The sequence below is a fragment of the Molothrus aeneus genome, chromosome 6 (genome assembly GCF_037042795.1).
Source record: "Molothrus aeneus isolate 106 chromosome 6, BPBGC_Maene_1.0, whole genome shotgun sequence".
Taxonomy (NCBI): Eukaryota; Metazoa; Chordata; class Aves; order Passeriformes; family Icteridae; genus Molothrus; species Molothrus aeneus.
Window position 1 is genome coordinate 40,615,608 of NC_089651.1, and position 16,738 is coordinate 40,632,345.

The following is a 16,738-nucleotide window of genomic DNA, read 5'->3' on the forward strand; positions in this document are numbered from 1 at the left end:
AGATGAGGACACAACCGTTGCAGCAGGTACACAGTGGAGAACATGCTCAAAAATCTCCTGCAGCATGTGGAGAACCTCCCATGAGAGTTCACACTTCTCAGTACAAGAGAGCTGAAACAAAACCAGATGATGAAGCAGAGCAAAACACTCAGTCTTCTACTTGTGGTGCATCTCCAGACCTTAGATACGGTGTATTTTGCCTCTCGCCAGGCAGAAGAGTCCTGGTGGGCGCCTCCCTTGAGGGGGACTGGCTATGTATCGCACATCCCTGGATAAGCGGGCGGTTCCACAAGAGCCCATCCTTCACCATTGCTTTGTGCTACAGGAGCATCAGAATACGGCCTCCATCCCCCACTGCTCCCTACCTGGAAAGCTTATCCCAGCTCTTCCGTTCCTCAAAGCTATGTCAACACGGACACCTGCCCCTGGCTCCCAGCAGTGTTTTATGGCCTGCGGGGCCGCCCAGCCCAGCCCAGCCCGGCCCGGCCCGGCCCGGCCCGGCCCCGCCGGTCCCTCACGCCCCCACAGCCCGAGCACAGACCCCGGCGTGGCCGCCGCTGCCCCCCACCGCGACCCCTCAGCAGCCGCTTCACGGCCCCGCCCCAGCCCCCCCGGGCCCGCTCCCGCCCTCCGCCCCGCCTCCTTATCGCCCGGCCGCAGCCGCCTCCCTTATCGTCCCTATCTGCCTTATCGCCCGCGGGCAGCGACACCGCTGCTCGCCCGGCCGCGCCCCACCAGCGGCAGCCCGGCCCCGCTACGGCGGTGGGCGCACGCTGAGAGCCGGCCCAGGGCGGAGCAGGGCGGACGGGAGCGGCGCCCGGCCCCGCCCGGCCCAGCCCCGCCCCGCCCCACCCTGCGCGGGCTTTGTTCCCCCGCATGCAGCCCCCGCCCGGGAGGCGGCCGTGCCCGCCCGCCCCGCGGAGCGCCCGGGAGGCGGCGCGGCGGGGGCGCCCCGGCGGCAGGCCCGCCCCGCGCGGTGCCCGCCGTCACTGCCGCGGGCGCTTGGGCCGCCGGCGCCTCCCCCGCCGCGGCGGCGGCCTGATGCGGCACCCGGCACCGCCCCGCCCGGCTTTTTCTCCCCTTCTCGCGGCGAACCCTCCGCTCTGATATCTCCGGGGGCGAGGCGGGGGCGGTGACGCCCCGTGCCCGGAGCGCCGGCCATGCGGGGCGCGGCCCCCGGCGGCCCGGCGGCGGGCGGCAGGCGCTGAGTGCGGGCGCGGCGATGCCGATGCCGGGGGGCGACGGGGCCGCGGCGGCCAGGCAGCCCCCGTCCGGCGAGGCGGCGGCACCGCGGGACGAGGAGCAGCAGGAGGAGGAGGGCGAGGAGGATCTTCGCGACGGCGGCGTCCCCTTCTTCGTCAACCGCGGCGGGCTGCCCGTGGATGAGCCCACCTGGGAGCGGATGTGGCGGCATGTGGGCAGGATCCACCCCGAGGGGGAGCGGGTGGCGCAGAGGATCCGGGGCGCCGCCGACCTGCCCAAGGTGAGACCCCCCCCACCCCACCCCGGGGCTGGTGCGGCGCGGGGTCCCAGCGGAAGCGCCCGGAGCGGACCGTCCCCCGCCGGGCGGACGAAGGGAAGGGGGAAACGGCGGCATCCCGCTGGGAGGAGGCGCCCGCCTGTGCCCTTAGGAGGCCGGTCTCCCCGGCTCGGGAGCGATCCCTGGGAAAAACGGGCCCCGGGACTGCACTTGCTGGAAGCAAAGCCACACTATAACTTGGAGTGCGAGAGGGCATCTGCGGGGCTCTGCCCTGTCTGGTGCGCCAGCAGCACCCTCTTCTTCTGCGGCCTTGCTGGAAAACGGACTTCAGGTAGCTAATGTGTGAGCAGCCTGCAGGGTAAAGGGGGGGAATGGGCAGTGGCTAAAGGGAAAGACTGGATAAATGATGAAAAGATGAAGAGAGTTAAATTTAGAAGAGCCCAAATACTGGAGGCGGGGAATTGAGACAGACAGAGGTGAGACTTCGCACCTGAAGAAATTTGGTTTGGGTACAGTTTCCCACACCAAAAGGCATTCTGGAACAGAACTGTGTCTGTCAGAAAAGACTTTTGATGCCAAGCCTTTTAAGAGGAGTTAGCAAGCGCTTGCAGAGCTTATTGCTGGTATAGGGTCAGGTGTGATTTCCAAGCATGTTCTGGCCTTGTTGCAGAGAACTCTATGAAAACAGGAACCACTGACCATTTCACTGAGCCTTGTACCATACTGAAACATTTCGGCGTGAATTCTTGTGATTGTTGCTATCTGTATTGCATCTTAGCTGGAGAAAAATCTCTCCCTTTTATTGGCATACTGTGAACAAAAGACACTGCAAACATTTGGTGTGTCACCCCATTGGTGGGTTATAAGAGTATTCCCATCACTCTAATAGGGGAAATTCAGATACAAAAAGATGATGCTTTTTCATTTCAGGCTTTTTTTAGCAAGGACTTACCTCCTTGGGAAGGTAATTTGAAGTATGGAAGAACATGCTATTATATACTACACAGACAATCCATACTGCTTTCCATGAGGAATTCTGGAGAAGCATGTAATACAACATCCTTTGTGCAGTAGAGTCAGAGGCATCAGTGGCAGCAGCTGGAACAAATCCTGAGTCCTGATTACAGTCCCTATTCTAACTCCATTAGACTTTTCCTTCCTTTTCAGATTTCCTTCCTTTCCTGTGACTTTGTCCTGAGCCTAGGTGAAGGCTGAAAACATGTTTCAGACCAGTCAGAACACACACTACCTAATTTCCTAACCATAAGGATTGATTTGGTCAAAAATGGTGAAGGAAATGGAAGAAAGAAGGTGACAAACAAGACTCCAGTGAATGATGGGTGGGGAAATACAGTGTTCAGTCCCTTGTTTTGGTCTTATGTGAAGAAGTTCCCCTGTTCTCACTTTAGAGTCTTCATCCAAGAGGGTTACAGTTAGGGGACACCAGTGGTCTGAGGTCTTGTGGTAAGAGGCAAATTTGGGCTGTTTTGTTTTGAGGATTGTTGGGTTTTGGGTTGTTGAGGGGTTTTTTGCATCTGCTAGCACCCCTGGGAAATAGATCTGACAACTGTATTCAGCACTCTGCCGTCTGAGATGCCATTCCCAAGCTCACTCGGCATATATAGTTGGGAGGATACTGGAATTCAGGAAACCACAAGGATGGATGAGCTCTGTTTCCTTAGCTCCTTCTCCCCTGTAGGGATGTGTTTTTTTCTTTGAGGGGTGCTTATCACTACTTGTCTCTGTGCCATCAATTTTCTTTGAAAGGCTGGTGCAACAGATGAGAATCAGAGTAGTAAGTGTACTCTGCAAGGCTAGCTCCTTTGAAAAGCCAGGTAGCCAGGTTCTCTCCATGCTGGAGGGTGAATAGTCCTTTTTAAGTGTTGGGAATGGCACAGTGACTTACCTACTCCAAAATTTTGGCCATGGACCATAGCCAGCATTGGTTGTTGGGGGAAACAGCTCTCAAAAAAGTTGTCAATAAACTAAAATACTATAAAATGATGACCGGAGGAGGCTGTAATTAGACACATGTTTACAGATCAGCTTCAGGGGCTGTGTCTCTCACTGGAGTCTGAGAGCTCAGAGGGCTCCTCTAGTCTCTATTTCCTTCCAGTAGACTTGGGATGACTGCCACTCTCCTGTAGGTTGTGTTCTTTCCAGCAACAGGGTGGGGTATTGCCTTGCTTCAGGCTGCTGGAACCATCAAATGGGTCCAAGCTGGAAGTACAAAGTGATGTGTGCTTGGCTCATAAAGAAATCATGGATTTTAAATGAGATGGTTATGAGGGCAAAGACAGGAAGAGTTGCATCTAATGGATTCAGAACAAGAGAGCCAAAAAAATAATCTGGTTTTTTTCAGTCAGGCTCTCAACCAAGGCTGATACTGCTCCTGTGTTATTTGCAGAAGGAAGAGTAGGGAGGAGCTTGGATACACATGAGTACCATAAAAGAAACTGTTGCTAAACTAGGCTGGCCAGAGGAGCACCTCTGTGATCCCGATAAGGGTGGAGCTTTGCCTGTGCCTCGCTCCCATCTGCCTTTCCTCATATACAGCATGGCACACTTGTACATGAAAATCTTGGTTGTTCTTAGAATCCCCTTTCTAAAAGCAGAGTGCCAATCCCATGCATATAGACAGCCTGCCAGGGTGCAGGAATCTAGGAGTGGGGTGATGCAGCTACTCCACACAAGTGATGAGGGATCAAGGGTGTGTTCATTTGGTCTGCTAAGCCTGGCAGAGGTTATATACTTTGGAAAATCTGGGCTCTCTTGGGCTTTCATAATAGCTAAAGGGAAGTCAAAATAGATCTGATTGCCTATTTTTTCTGTTATAAATAAATTCTCTCTGCTTTCTGAAGGACTGTGAAAGCTAACTAATATTTATAGCTCTTTGGAGATATGCCCTAGATGATGCTGGGGAAGAAAAACGTATAAGGATCTCTTCCTGTCAATGTGGAATTGAGGGATGGAGAACTTATTCCTCTACTTCTGCTTCTATTGTCCTATTAAAATGCTATAGACCTGATGCAAAAAGAAACTGTAGCCCAGTCTGGGCTGCAGGCCCAGATCTGAGAGAGTGCACAGTGTACTTTCATCAGTTTAATTACTTGAGGTGCAGGAGGCTCTTCCACATTAACTAGTCCCCTGCTGAACTGATTGCCATTATGCTGTCTCAGTGTTGCGCAGTCCTTTGAGGAAAAAGAGATCAGGGGTCTGTACTAGTAAAGGGAGGAGGAACTACCCAGAATCATTAGTCTCTGCTGTCAACATGCACTTAATGTCTGTCTCCGCTGAGAAGCATTAAAGTCTCCATGCTGAAGAAAAAAGCCAAAATTAAATAGTCAGCCTGCCCTGATTGTTACCTCTTTCGTTGTTTCTGCCTGGAAATTATTTCCTATGACTCAGTGTGTCAGCTCACAGCATCCAAACTGACTCAGCTCATGCACTACCAGAGATGGCTCCATTCCTGTGCCACTCTCTGGAGCCTTCCCTGCTCCTGCTGCAGCTGAACAAACCCAGTTTCACATCTGCTCCCACCGTGCCTGTGCTGCCCCCTGCGAGTGAGGCAGCCGGTGCCTCTGCATGATGTGAGAGGCAGCATCTCAAGGTTAAGAGGTCTCTGGTCCTTGTACCGTGGGGGAGCACAAGCAGAGTGCAACCATGTGGCCAGCCAGGAAAGGGAACTGATCTGGCTGAAAACTACCCATGCTTGCTGGCTCAGCTTTCAGCTGCTCCAGGTGCTTGACCTGGTTCACCAGTCACTTGTACCAACACACAGGAGAGAAGAAGGAGGTGTATGGAAATGAGTGGCCACAGAAATACACGTGAAGGGTGCACTAAGCAGTACCACTGGCTATGAAACCATGTCCAGCAGAGGCAGTTGTGCACAGCAGAGTGGAAGGCTCAAAGGAAGAACTAGCTCTGACTCACTCTTTCATAGCTGTGGATAGGCCAGCTCTGGGGGAAGTCTGAGGAGGAACTGAAATGTTAAAAGCCAAACAACTGAGAAAAGATGCAGTCTGATATTAGCAAGGTGCATACAAGGTATGAGCTATCTTTCAGAGAGAAAATGGTGGGCTGTTTCTCCAAGCCTATCAGTCATCCCAAACTTGTGTCTTTTTTTTATTTGTCCTGTGGAACAGGTCCCTTCTCTTTCCTTAGAAAGGCTGTGTTCTGGGAATGAGATTTTCTCAGCTGCTGACAAGACTATGGTTATCCCGTGCAGAGCAAATGGTGAAAATGGTGAGGAAAATCGGACTGGACCCGTAAGGCTGAGGTCTCTGAATGGGACAGCAGTCTGAAAGGTGAACATCCAGAAGTCGTTCTCTGATCATGTAATTCAAAACACCAGACACTGCAGGGCAGGGAGTCATGCTGTCAAGCCGGTGTCCTAGTCAGTGCCAACTCATCTGAAATGCCAGGAAGCAGTGAAGGACCTTTCTACCCTTGCTTGCAGGACTGTTCCACCTTCTGGTGATATTGGAAAACTCATTGTCCGTTTTTGCCTCTTTCTTTTATTTTTGTTTTGTGCCTTTCAGTTTCAATACTCAGATGAGGCCACGCTCCCTCAGATGATTGCTTTCCTGTCTTGTATCTTGCCTTGTCAGTTAATTCTATCTATTTTGTCTGATGTAACATTGCATAAATGCAAGACCTTTTCACATAGTTTCTCTTGCAGCTCTGTGGTGATAACTCATTCTGAATCCCTTCCCAATTTCCATTGTGGAAATAGAGGAATGTTTCTTCTGTGGTCACTTTGGGCAGCAAAAAGGGTCTGGTTTCAGAGGAACATGCTCCCTGTAGCTATGTGCCACTGAGTTCAGCAAGAAGCTGGAAAGGTTTGGAAGAAGTGATTTATGTTCTGCTCCTCATTTCAGATTCCCATACCAAGTGTGCCTGTGTTCCAGCCGTCCACCCCCATCCCTGAGCGCCTGGAAGCTGTGCAGCGCTACATCAGGGAGCTTCAGTATCCTTTGCTGTTACCTTACTCACTGGTGTGATAACCCAGAAGAAAGAGCAAGAGGACTTTCTTTCCCTGTGACAAACAGAAAAGCTCCTCCTGTTGTAGCTGGAGGAGAACTGAAACTTGTTCCCTGAAAACAGGAAGCTGGACTTGGGATAATGTTTTGTTTTGCTGCTCCATTTCTTTTCTTTTTTTGCCCAAGTTACCTTCTGGTTCTGTTCACTGCATGTAACAAATGAGCATGTTGTCAAAGGCCTTTCCCCACAACCCACTCTTCTAGGTCAGTGGCTTTACAGTGGTATTTCATTAAAAACACACATATCTGAGATCCTGACAGCCAAGTGTCAGATGTACTGCAAACTGCATCACCTCATTGTTAAGGTGTGGGTGAGTTGTGATGGGCAAACCTTCTCAGGTCATCCTCCTCAATCACTCTTCTCTGTCTAAACAACACTCAGCCACCCTGCTTTTATGCATCTGTGATATGCTGCCCCTTTATATGCAGAGCTGCCTGTGTGGCTGTGTTCTGGGAATGAGATTTCTCCATCCCTGTTGTGCTGAAGAGCAGGTATATGCCATGCAAACACAGTCTAATCTCACTGATGAGATATAGATCTATCTCTGGCTTCAGCCCTAATTCAAGGTAAGAAGGCTGACCTTTTGGCACCTCTCACCCATCCAGGGTGGTTGTGCTCTGGATTGGATCCCAGTCAATCTTCGAATAAGATTGAATGTTTCATTGCTCCATGTATTATGTGCAGATTGGAGCAGGAAGAGGTTTATCAAACTGTTCTGCCCTGGTAACTGGAAAGCTGAGCAGAGCATGTGCTGTCAGCATAAACCTTTGGGAATTGGAGTGGAAACCCGTGTGTGGGTATGAGGAAGAGAAGAATTGACAAGGAAATACAGCGGAAATAAGGAGGACATGTAAATGGGGGAAATGCAGGAAAGTGAGGTAGGGATTTTCTTGTGTTGCTGCCACATTTGTGGGATCATGACTCTGCTGTGAGAATAGTAAATAACATGAACATCTTTCAGACAAGTTTTCTTCAAACTCTACTTTCCAAGCTGCCAAGCCCTTAACTTCTTGCTGCCAGGTACAATCACACTGGGACACAATTCTTTGAGATTAAGAAGAGCAGACCTCTGACTGGGTAAGTGCTGGCAGCCTCTACAACATTTAATCCTTTCCTTGTTGTTGGAGCCCTGCTATACACACTGCTTTTTCTCCATGCCCTGCCCAAGGTCTAATGGCACTTAGGGCTTTCATTACTGCAGCTGCATCCTGCTTAGGGTAACTTTATTGTCTGTTGCCTGGGGCATAGCTGTGTCTGGTCTTTCTCAAGAGTAGAGTATTTTTGTCATGAATCAGTAAATCGAGTGGACCCAAAATAATATATTGCAAAAATGTGCATATTCTGCCTGCTTCTAATTGAAATGTAACTATATGAACTTCTGAGGGATTCTGAAATTAGGTCCTACTCTACAAAAACTTTGTTAAAGCCAACTATCTTTACAGGTCTGATTTCATAGCTCCTGTGAATGCTTTTGCAGAATCTAGGCTCACTAAGCTTTTGGTGACTCATACTTGGAATGAGAAAGGGTATTCTCCTCGTTGAAGATTTTGGGAACTGCTTTGCCCCAGAAGTTCCTGGCAATAAGCACCTGATGTTCATTGACTCTCTTGAAGAGCATATGGAGAATCTCCCAAGACTGACTTACTATTGGTCTAGTCCATAGTTTTATGTGGGTCTAAAGTCCTAGTAATCAATGCAATGTCTCCTCCATGGTACTCACTGAATAGAGACTAGGGTTAATGCTCAAGAAAAAGGCCTTATTGTCCTTGAGCCTCGTGTGGCAAACACTTTGAAGGTTTTACTTGTGGAGACGTTGGTTCTGTGGTCTCCCTGAGAACCCAGGTTGGCCAGTAAGTAGTTTTGCTGCAACTCACTGAAGTGAATTCCTTGGAAGTAACAACAGCATGTGGCAGAGACCTGGTTTGGATTTAATATCTTCTTAAAGATATTTGTTCTGTTCCCTGTCCTCTGTGGGCCACCCTCTCTCCTGGAAACCTACCTATAGTACAAAAGGGCTGAACTGGTCACAGTACATAGCACAAGCCCTCTAACTGTCCTCATCTTTCCCTTGTCCTACTCTGCAGGCTGATGGACCTGGCCAAAGAAATGACCAAAGAGGCCCTGCCAATAAAATGCCTGGAAGCTGTGATCCTGGGAATGTATCCTTTCCTCTTGGAGTTGTGCATGTCTGCCCATCCTTGTGTTTTTGCCTCTGCTCTCTTGCTTGTGATGCTTTGAGGGTGGTGATACTATTGTCACCAAGCCCCTCATTCCTTTTTTTTTTCCTCCCCAGTTCTCCCACAAAAGACCACCAATGAAATCCAAATCCAAGCAATTCTCTAAAGTATCAGAGAATTGCAGTTGCTCCTCCTTCACCAAGAAGGGTGGTGCTGCTCTGGTCAGCCATATAAGATTATAAAGGACAAAAGAGCATCTAAAGAGGAGCAAAAACACTAGCTAGAGTTAAGTTAGGATATCCTTTGTGGATAGCATTGTTCCCTTACTGCCTCTATGTGTTCTGCATTAAAATAACTTATGGATCCTCCCCAACTTCTAATTATGGTGTATGTCACTTACTAGCTTAGGCAATACCTTTATTAGATCTAGATGTGTGTTATCTTTAAGTACACATCTTTCCTAGCTATCTTCCAGATTTAGTTTGTGGTACTTGGGCTGTAGGTTCTTCATGCACCTGGAGGGGCAGAGATGGTGAGAGAATGGTTCAAAAGTAGAGGTTGGTGAGTTTTTATCCTGAAGGTGTATGAAACAGTAGCTAGTGAAACAGATTAAAACATACCAAGGAATAATGCTGCAGTGTTAACAGTTTGGGAGCTATGGAATACAGTACACTTAAGGTGCTAGCATTGCAACTTCTGCATCAAAATTAACTTCTCTTTGTTGACTGTCTCCTTGAAGAGGCCAAGTCTGTTTTCTCCGTAACCCAGATGAAAGTAGGGCAACTTGCAATGAGCTGGGCTCTTGACCTGGAGAACAAATCCTGTCTATGTGATGCCTGAATCAATGGGGAATCTGCTAAGCAGGCTGGGAGGGTCTGGAGCAGGTAGGACGTGTCTTGTCAGGAAACTGTTACCACCAGTTATTTCCTGAATAATGGCTGCTGTCAGTTACCTCACCAACAACATGACCACACTGGACCGTTTCCCCATCAGCTTCAAAACCCACTTCTCAGGGAACTACTTCCGACACATCGTGCTGGGGGTGAACTTTGGCGGCCGCTATGGGGCACTGGGCATCAGCCGCCGCGAGGAGCTGATGTACAAAGCACCTGTCTTCCGCACACTGAGCGAACTCATCTTTGACTTCGAGGAGGCCTATCGCCGCTGCTGGCACACTCTGAAAAAGGTGAAGCTGGGCCACTGCGTGTCCCATGACCCACACAGTGTGGAGCAGATTGAGTGGAAGCACTCCATCCTGGATCTAGACAAGCTAACACGGGAAGACTTTCGCAAAGAGCTCGAGAGACATGCCCGTGATATGAGGCTGAAGGTAAGCAGCAAGGATGGAGTAACTCACTGCTATATCCACTGCCTTGCCTGGCTGCTTGGTGTACTGGGGGAATGCAGTGACTGAAAACTTTCTACTTCTCGATGTGTGGAGTGGAAAGTGAATTGGAGGCTGGGACCTCTTTCTTACTGAATACCACCCACTTTATACAGGCTGGTCCCCTAATGGATCCTTGTGCAGTGCTGCAGTTGTGATTAGGTTGGACTGTATACAGTCCTTGGAGCCATAGTTGTCACTGTAACTTGTTTTTTCTGGCTTTTGCATTTTTGATGCACTTGCCTTGCCTTTTTGTCTTTTTTTTTCTGCATATAATAAATAATTGTTAGGTTTTGTAGGCTTTGTTACTCACATTGACTTTCTGCTCATACAGCTCTTAATTTTATTTTTCTGGCAGATTGGGAAAGGAACTGGACCGCCATCTCCCACCAAGGACAGAAAGAAAGATGTCTCCTCCCCACAAAGAGGTCAGGCCAGCCCCCATCGGCGAAACAGCCGTGGGGACCGACGGTGAGTGAGGCTGCTGGGCAGGAGACCTATCTAGACTATCTGTTTTACTCAGACTCCACCTTGCCATTTGGTTTTGGATCCTTCTGATGTCCTACTGGGTTTCTTTAGAACAGTGGATATTTCTCTGCCCTGCAGTAGCATTCTTCCCTAGTCAGTACCATTGTGAGTTTATCATTGCATAGGGATTTGAGGGGTGTTTTGCTTGCTTGTTTTGACAGGGAGGAGGAGGTAGCTCAAACAGACAGTGATGTTGGTAGCTGACTTTTAACTTTATGCATGGGTCTGAGCTCCAGTGTCTCACAGACCTGTGCCTCAAAGAGATTCCAAAAATTATTCTGCTGTCAACAAGGTTGTTTTCCTGATAATAACCTAGGGTTCCAGAGTGGACCTCCTACTTCCTAACTTGCATTCTGTTCTGTTGAGATCATTGGGAGAATTACTGGAGGCTGCAGAATAATCCTGTCCTCAGTAGTGCAGGATCAGTATGAAGCTCTGTGTACCTTTTCCTGTGCTGCCATCTCTATCTGCAGCATCACCTGACAGAAAACAGTTTCTGAAGAGCTGTTACCTTCTTTGCTCACAGGCCATCTGGTGAGAAGAAGCCTGCCGATTCCAAAGCCATGCCAGACCTTAATGGGTACCAGATCCGGGTATGAAGAGAGCTGTGCCTTGTGTGCCTGGCTCCACGGACTTCTTGCTGGCCACAGTTGGGACCTGGATCCACCTGCAGTGATTCTGACAAATGGAACAGGGGAGTGGGAGCAAAAGAGAGTGCTGATTTTCCCAGGTGCTTACTAGTGGGCCAGTCCCAGAGCTGGATCCCATGGGTCCCAGAGGATTCGCCTGCCTGTTTCTGGGAGAGGTGACCATCTTAATTCATTTAAGTATTTTTAAAAAAAAAGGAAAAAAAGAAAAAAATAAGTACATTAGTGGGAGTTCACTTCAGGAAGAATATTAAGTGAGTGGGGTCAGTGGACTTGCTATCTTTGCCTTGACAGCAAGTAGATGGAGCATCTTGTCAACAGTACTTCTTCCCTGTGTGCACAGTTTTCAACCCCTGCAAGGCCTGCAGGGCTGAGGGAGAAGTGATGCTGGAATGGGATGGCCCCTGAATCTTGTACAAAAACTCCTGGTTTTGTCATTATGAACACTTTGTTTATCATTGCTCTTGTGAGAGTAGGTCTCAATTTGCTCAGCCTGATTTATTGACCATACAAAGTATTCTTATCCAGAAAAAACACATCTTGTATGTTTAGTCCTGCCTATTTCAAAGTATTTCATTGTCTCTGAGGGGGTAGACAGTGGAATGCTAGTGAACTGTTGCTGTAGGCCCTTTGGTGGTTGAGTGGATCAGGATATGCCTATACCACTGCTACATAAAAACAGGCATAGAGAGCTCAATTTTTCTAGTAATGGAGATGGGGTGGGTGGGGGCTGGTGGAGAACCTGAACTTCACATCATCTGTTCATCAGCCTTCTCTACTAACTTCTGATGGCTGCTACTCAGAAAGCTTGTGGCAGGCACTTCAGTCACTGAGGTACAAGTTTTAAGAGTAAAAAGTTAAAGAAGAATGTAATAATGTGAACAGGTTTTACAAGCATTTTTTCCTTTCCACAAGGCTCTTGCTCCTTCCTCCCTATTGTGTTAGTGCCAGAGTTGCATACACCTGTTTGTGAGAAGCTCTGCTCAAGGAAATTGCAGCTGCTTTCCTGACAGCTTGTTTTGGAACCTCCTGAAAGCAGTTTCCCACCCCAGTGCCAGAGCTGTGCTTGTTTTCTGGCTCTTTGGATAGCTGCAGTATGTAATAGCACCATTTATACTAACCTTTCCCAAAGGGCTGGGCTGGGCCTTTCTGCCACTTGTGGCCTTTACTTCCTATGCTTCTTTTGGGGGAGTGTTGTACTACTGATTCAGCAGTGTAATGCTTGTCAGAAATCTGGAGTATTGTCAGGATCTCTGTTTGAGGCCTAGGCTATGGGAACAGTGGGATTTCCAGAAGTCAGAACAGCATGGTCTTAAAGTGATTTGGATGCATGGATCTGGGGGATGAATAAACTGAGCTTGGGAGTGGGAGTATCCTGGAGAGAAACAGTCTTGTTTTATCACAGCACTGACAAGGAGCTACACTTTCTGAAATACCACATATTTAATTTTGTTAGAACTGAGATTATTCTTTCCTTTTTTTCTTTGTTAGAAACATGATGGAGCTTAGCTCTACTAGTTTTTTTGTTACAGTATTCCTGTGCCACATCCTCATAATAGGTAGAGCTATTTTGGTGGCAGAGAATGGGTTCTTAACCCCAAACAAATCAGCTCTTCTGCCTAGTTAAAGCAGTTAATCCTCGAAGCACCACCCACAAGCGATTTAACTCAGACCTTACAGGTTCCTAATTGTACATCCTTAATAGTGATGTAACTTGCAAGATGTATCCATACCACTGCAGTCAGTCCTTCCAATCTCCCTTTGTAGTCTGTACTTTTCTGCTGTGCTCTACAACCAAGAGGAAAATCTGTAAGAAGGTGGCAGAACTTGCTGCTGAGCCAAGAGAAGGTTAATCCAGAAGAGGATGCCAGTTTCCACAGTACAGAGCAACATCTGTCCCCTCCCTTATATTACAGCTACATGCAACAACTGAAGTTAACAGCAGCAGTGACCCAAGCACCCATTTGAACATGTCCTCTGGTCATTTTTGTGTGGCTGTAAATTAACATATTTAGTGTCTGGATGCTAACAATGATGTTAGCTGTAAAGGCTACATCATTGTTAGCATCCAGACACTAAATATGTCAAAAGATAATATGGGCCACTTGGAAACCACAAACTGCCTTTGCATAATGTTTACTATGCAGCAGACTAAAAGTTCAGATGCCACTGTGAATCATATGATAAATATAAGCAGCAGTCAGCAAGGGGAAACTGACTGTCAGGTTTTATTTTAAAGTGGATGAAATCCAGAATTTAAAGAAAATTATAAAAGATGCCTAGAATACATCTTAATTATGACTTTGTTTATTCAATTGGTTAGTTAATTCAGAGTAACTGGAGAGCTCTTGAGAATAATTAGTAGTTTAATACAGAGAATATTAAATAACTGGACAGACTTGAGCTATTTTAGATGGAAAGGGGAAATGTGGGGGTGGGAAGAAGACTTTACAACAGATGAAACAAGTGAGGGGTCAGCGGCAAGTTAATGATGCTTTCTTGGGCGCAGGGCAACAGGGGTGTTCAGCAGTGTTAGATCACCAGGGCAGAATGGCTTCAAACAAAGTGCTTTGTTTGACTTTGTAATTAAGAGCTTTCCTGCAGGATGTAACTGAGGCCAATAGCTTAGAAAAAGCTATTAGCTTAGAAAAAGCAAAGGAAATGGATGTTTAAGATATGAATGACAGGTAGAGTTCAATGTCTCTTAATCCTCAGCTGCAGCTAGACAAGAACATCCTCTTTCAAGATCTAGTTGCACAATTATATATGTTAGGAAGTATTTAATTCTTTGCTTGTATCTAATGTTGATTAACTTCTCAAGATGGATACAGGCAGAGACAGGGTTACCATTTCAAGCCTTCTACTGTGTTTCTGTGTAGAATTCGCGCTCCTTACTGTTTCTGTATCTCCACTTCAGGAGATGGTACAAGAAACTGGAAAAGGACCATAGAGTTCTCCCCTTCTTGCTCTTGCTCTCCCCCCATCTTTGTAATGGATGAATCACTTCAATACAAAGCTTTGCTTCCTTCCTAACAAACAAAACCATATCCTTCCATGACAGAGAGGATTAATGCAATCTAGCTTTATGCTGTAAGAAAGCTGAGGGTACAGTGCAAGACAAAGTTTAGCACTTCGACTTCTTTCCTCCCCCACCTACTTGGTCTGGTTTCTGGTCTGCCTGCCTTTAACCATAAGGAAAAAAGGCTGGTGATGAGAGTCTTTTTCACTTCTGCAGGCTTTAGAGCTACACAGAAGGAAAGATAATGTAAGTCATACTCCTTTAGTGCCTGCAGAACAAGGAAGATGGATCTCAAGGAGTCCTATTAATTTTTTAATGTTAAATATTAATAGGGTCGCTCATGTAGCTCTGTGATCTAAATTTCACTGTTCAGTAGTCTCACATGATATCTGTTCTGCAGTACAAGCCCTGTGAGCTCTGTGGAAAGGAACTGTGTTTGTACACTAGGAATGTATAGACACTGCCTGCTTTGTATGTGAAGCTGAGGTGAGCTTTGAAAGACTTCAACAAATGCTGACCTATTACTAGCAAAACTATTCTAAATGTAATGCAAACCTTGAAATAAGAGCCCCTCTTTATACTTTTATGTAGACAAGTCCCTTGATACCTGGCCAACTGCAATTTTTTTAATGGACAGATTCATTAATTGAGCAAAACTTTCTGCTACAGCATCACTCTGATACAAACTTTGTACATTAAGGAGCAGGGTTGGGTGTCCATCAGTCTGTGACATACTAACCTTTTTTTTTTTTACTGGTAGAAGCTAAAGGAGTCTTTAGGAAATTGGTGTGTGTTAGCAAGTGTTTTAGGTGGGAGTGGAGTGCTTTTTTTCAGTTACTATTTTATTTGTGGGCCAGGGTATGGGTCAGTACTGTTTCCTTGGATCTATCAGAATAAATGAATCCAGAACTGTAGTCGAAACATAGTTTCTGTTCACATAGTAGTTGTATTGCTGTTTTCAAATCTGCTTAACAGGATGAATTTTCTTTTAAGTATTTCAGGTGAAAGCCTTAATGAGGTGCCTGCCCCCTAAGGCAGACTCATGTGTGGTGTGGTATAGACTGGAATATGACTGTCCTTAAAATTTCAGAGTTTAAGAAACCATAATGACCAGAAGAAAGCTCCTGTTAGCCAAAGGGCAAGAGTCTGGATTAGACTGGCTTGACCTTGCTCCAGTGGCTCTGGCTAGTCAATTCAGGTGGTTGCTTTAGCTACCTGCTTCTTCTGAGTGAAGCATTTCAAGTGGTCCTGATGATCAAACTGTAGGTATAGGCAGGGGGTGTCCCAGGTGTATTGTGTATGCAAGTCTGGCTGAAATAACACCACACATCCCAGTGGCCTTGCACTGTTGTCCTGACAACATTTAGACCTGCATTATGGATTTATAACTTTACTTAACAAAGCAAGTGCTATTCTGGCTTGATGTTTGCTCTCCCAGAGCAAGGTGGAGATGGCCCCTCTACAGCCAAGCTGAACTCCTTAGGGAATTTAGTATTTTTGTGTGTCTTCTGAGCAGGTGTTTACTTGTATCACAGCCACTCTCCTTCAGTGGTGCCCTGGTCCTTTCTGCTCCAGAGCAACTCAGTTTAGGCTCAGAAGGTTCCTGAATCCCCCATAATCTCTGCAGAGCAGAGGTTTCCCTCCAGGTCAGGGTTGAGATGGTGCTAGTGGGACCAGAGCGGTCCCCTTCCATGCACACCGGTATTCTACTCCAGCACTGATAGGTGCTGCAAAACCATTTACATCTTTATCACTGGTACAGCTCAGAACTAAGAAATTGAAAGTTTGTTTCTTTAAGAACAGGATCATGTGTGTCTTTTTGTAATTAATCAGTGTGGTTCTGTGTTCTTATGTAGCCAACACAGAATTTTTATTTAGATTTAGGTTTTTACTGCACTTCCCATGGCCTTCATGTTGATACTTCTTCCATCTTCCTTTGACACTTAGACAATAAAATTGCCTCTGTACTGCTCTCAGCTTGTGCAGAGAAAACAAGTTGTCCGTACTGTCCTTTTTTTTGCTTTAAACCTTCCCGTTACATGTCAGCAGGAAGTCAAAGGGACAGCCTTGAGTGATGGTATCAGGCAAATTATGTGAAGATGTCCTTTACTTGCTACACTAGTGGACATGGAAGAACCCTCATCCTCCTTTAATCATCTGAATAGGTGAGTATGTCTGTGCACACAGAGGCAGTTGCCAGAGTAAGTACGTATGTGGCTGTTTAGCAAAGGAATTCAAGTTTTCCCTCTTGAACTGCCATCAGTCAGGCTGGATGGGAAAAAAAAATCAGCGCAGGCAGCATCAAAAATTTCACTCTTACAATACTGTACCAAACAATGCCGTAAGGGTTAATACAAACCTCTTCTTGCACTGCTCAACTTGTCAATGTACAATTCAGTCTCCCTTCCTGGCCTGGAAAGCAATTCTCCTCAAAGTCTGCTTAGTGACCTTCCAGACTAA

The 16,738-nt window shown here is 47.0% G+C and overlaps 1 protein-coding gene across 1 annotated transcript; it reads left to right on the forward strand.

Annotated features, from left to right (window-relative positions):
- Nucleotides 1-1,222: 1,222 nt before the first annotated feature.
- Nucleotides 1,223-16,273, forward strand: VASH1 (vasohibin 1). The gene is made up of 7 exons (XM_066552647.1): nt 1,223-1,483; nt 6,361-6,449; nt 7,544-7,600; nt 8,608-8,682; nt 9,649-10,030; nt 10,443-10,555; nt 11,139-16,273. Exons 1-7 carry the CDS (start codon nt 1,223-1,225, stop codon nt 11,209-11,211), a joined length of 1,050 nt encoding a protein of 349 aa, XP_066408744.1. The 3' UTR covers nt 11,212-16,273.
- The last annotated feature ends 465 nt before the right edge of the window (nt 16,274-16,738 follow it).

Bases quoted from the DNA above. Each gene is read 5' to 3' on its own strand.
- VASH1 (XM_066552647.1), top strand. From the start codon at position 1,223: ATGCCGATGCCGGGGGGCGACGGGGCCGCGGCGGCCAGGCAGCCCCCG. The intron at 8,683-9,648 runs GTATCCTTTCCT...GGCTGCTGTCAG, and splicing joins GAAGCTGTGATCCTGGGAAT to TTACCTCACCAACAACATGA. The intron at 10,031-10,442 runs GTAAGCAGCAAG...TTTTTCTGGCAG, and splicing joins CCCGTGATATGAGGCTGAAG to ATTGGGAAAGGAACTGGACC.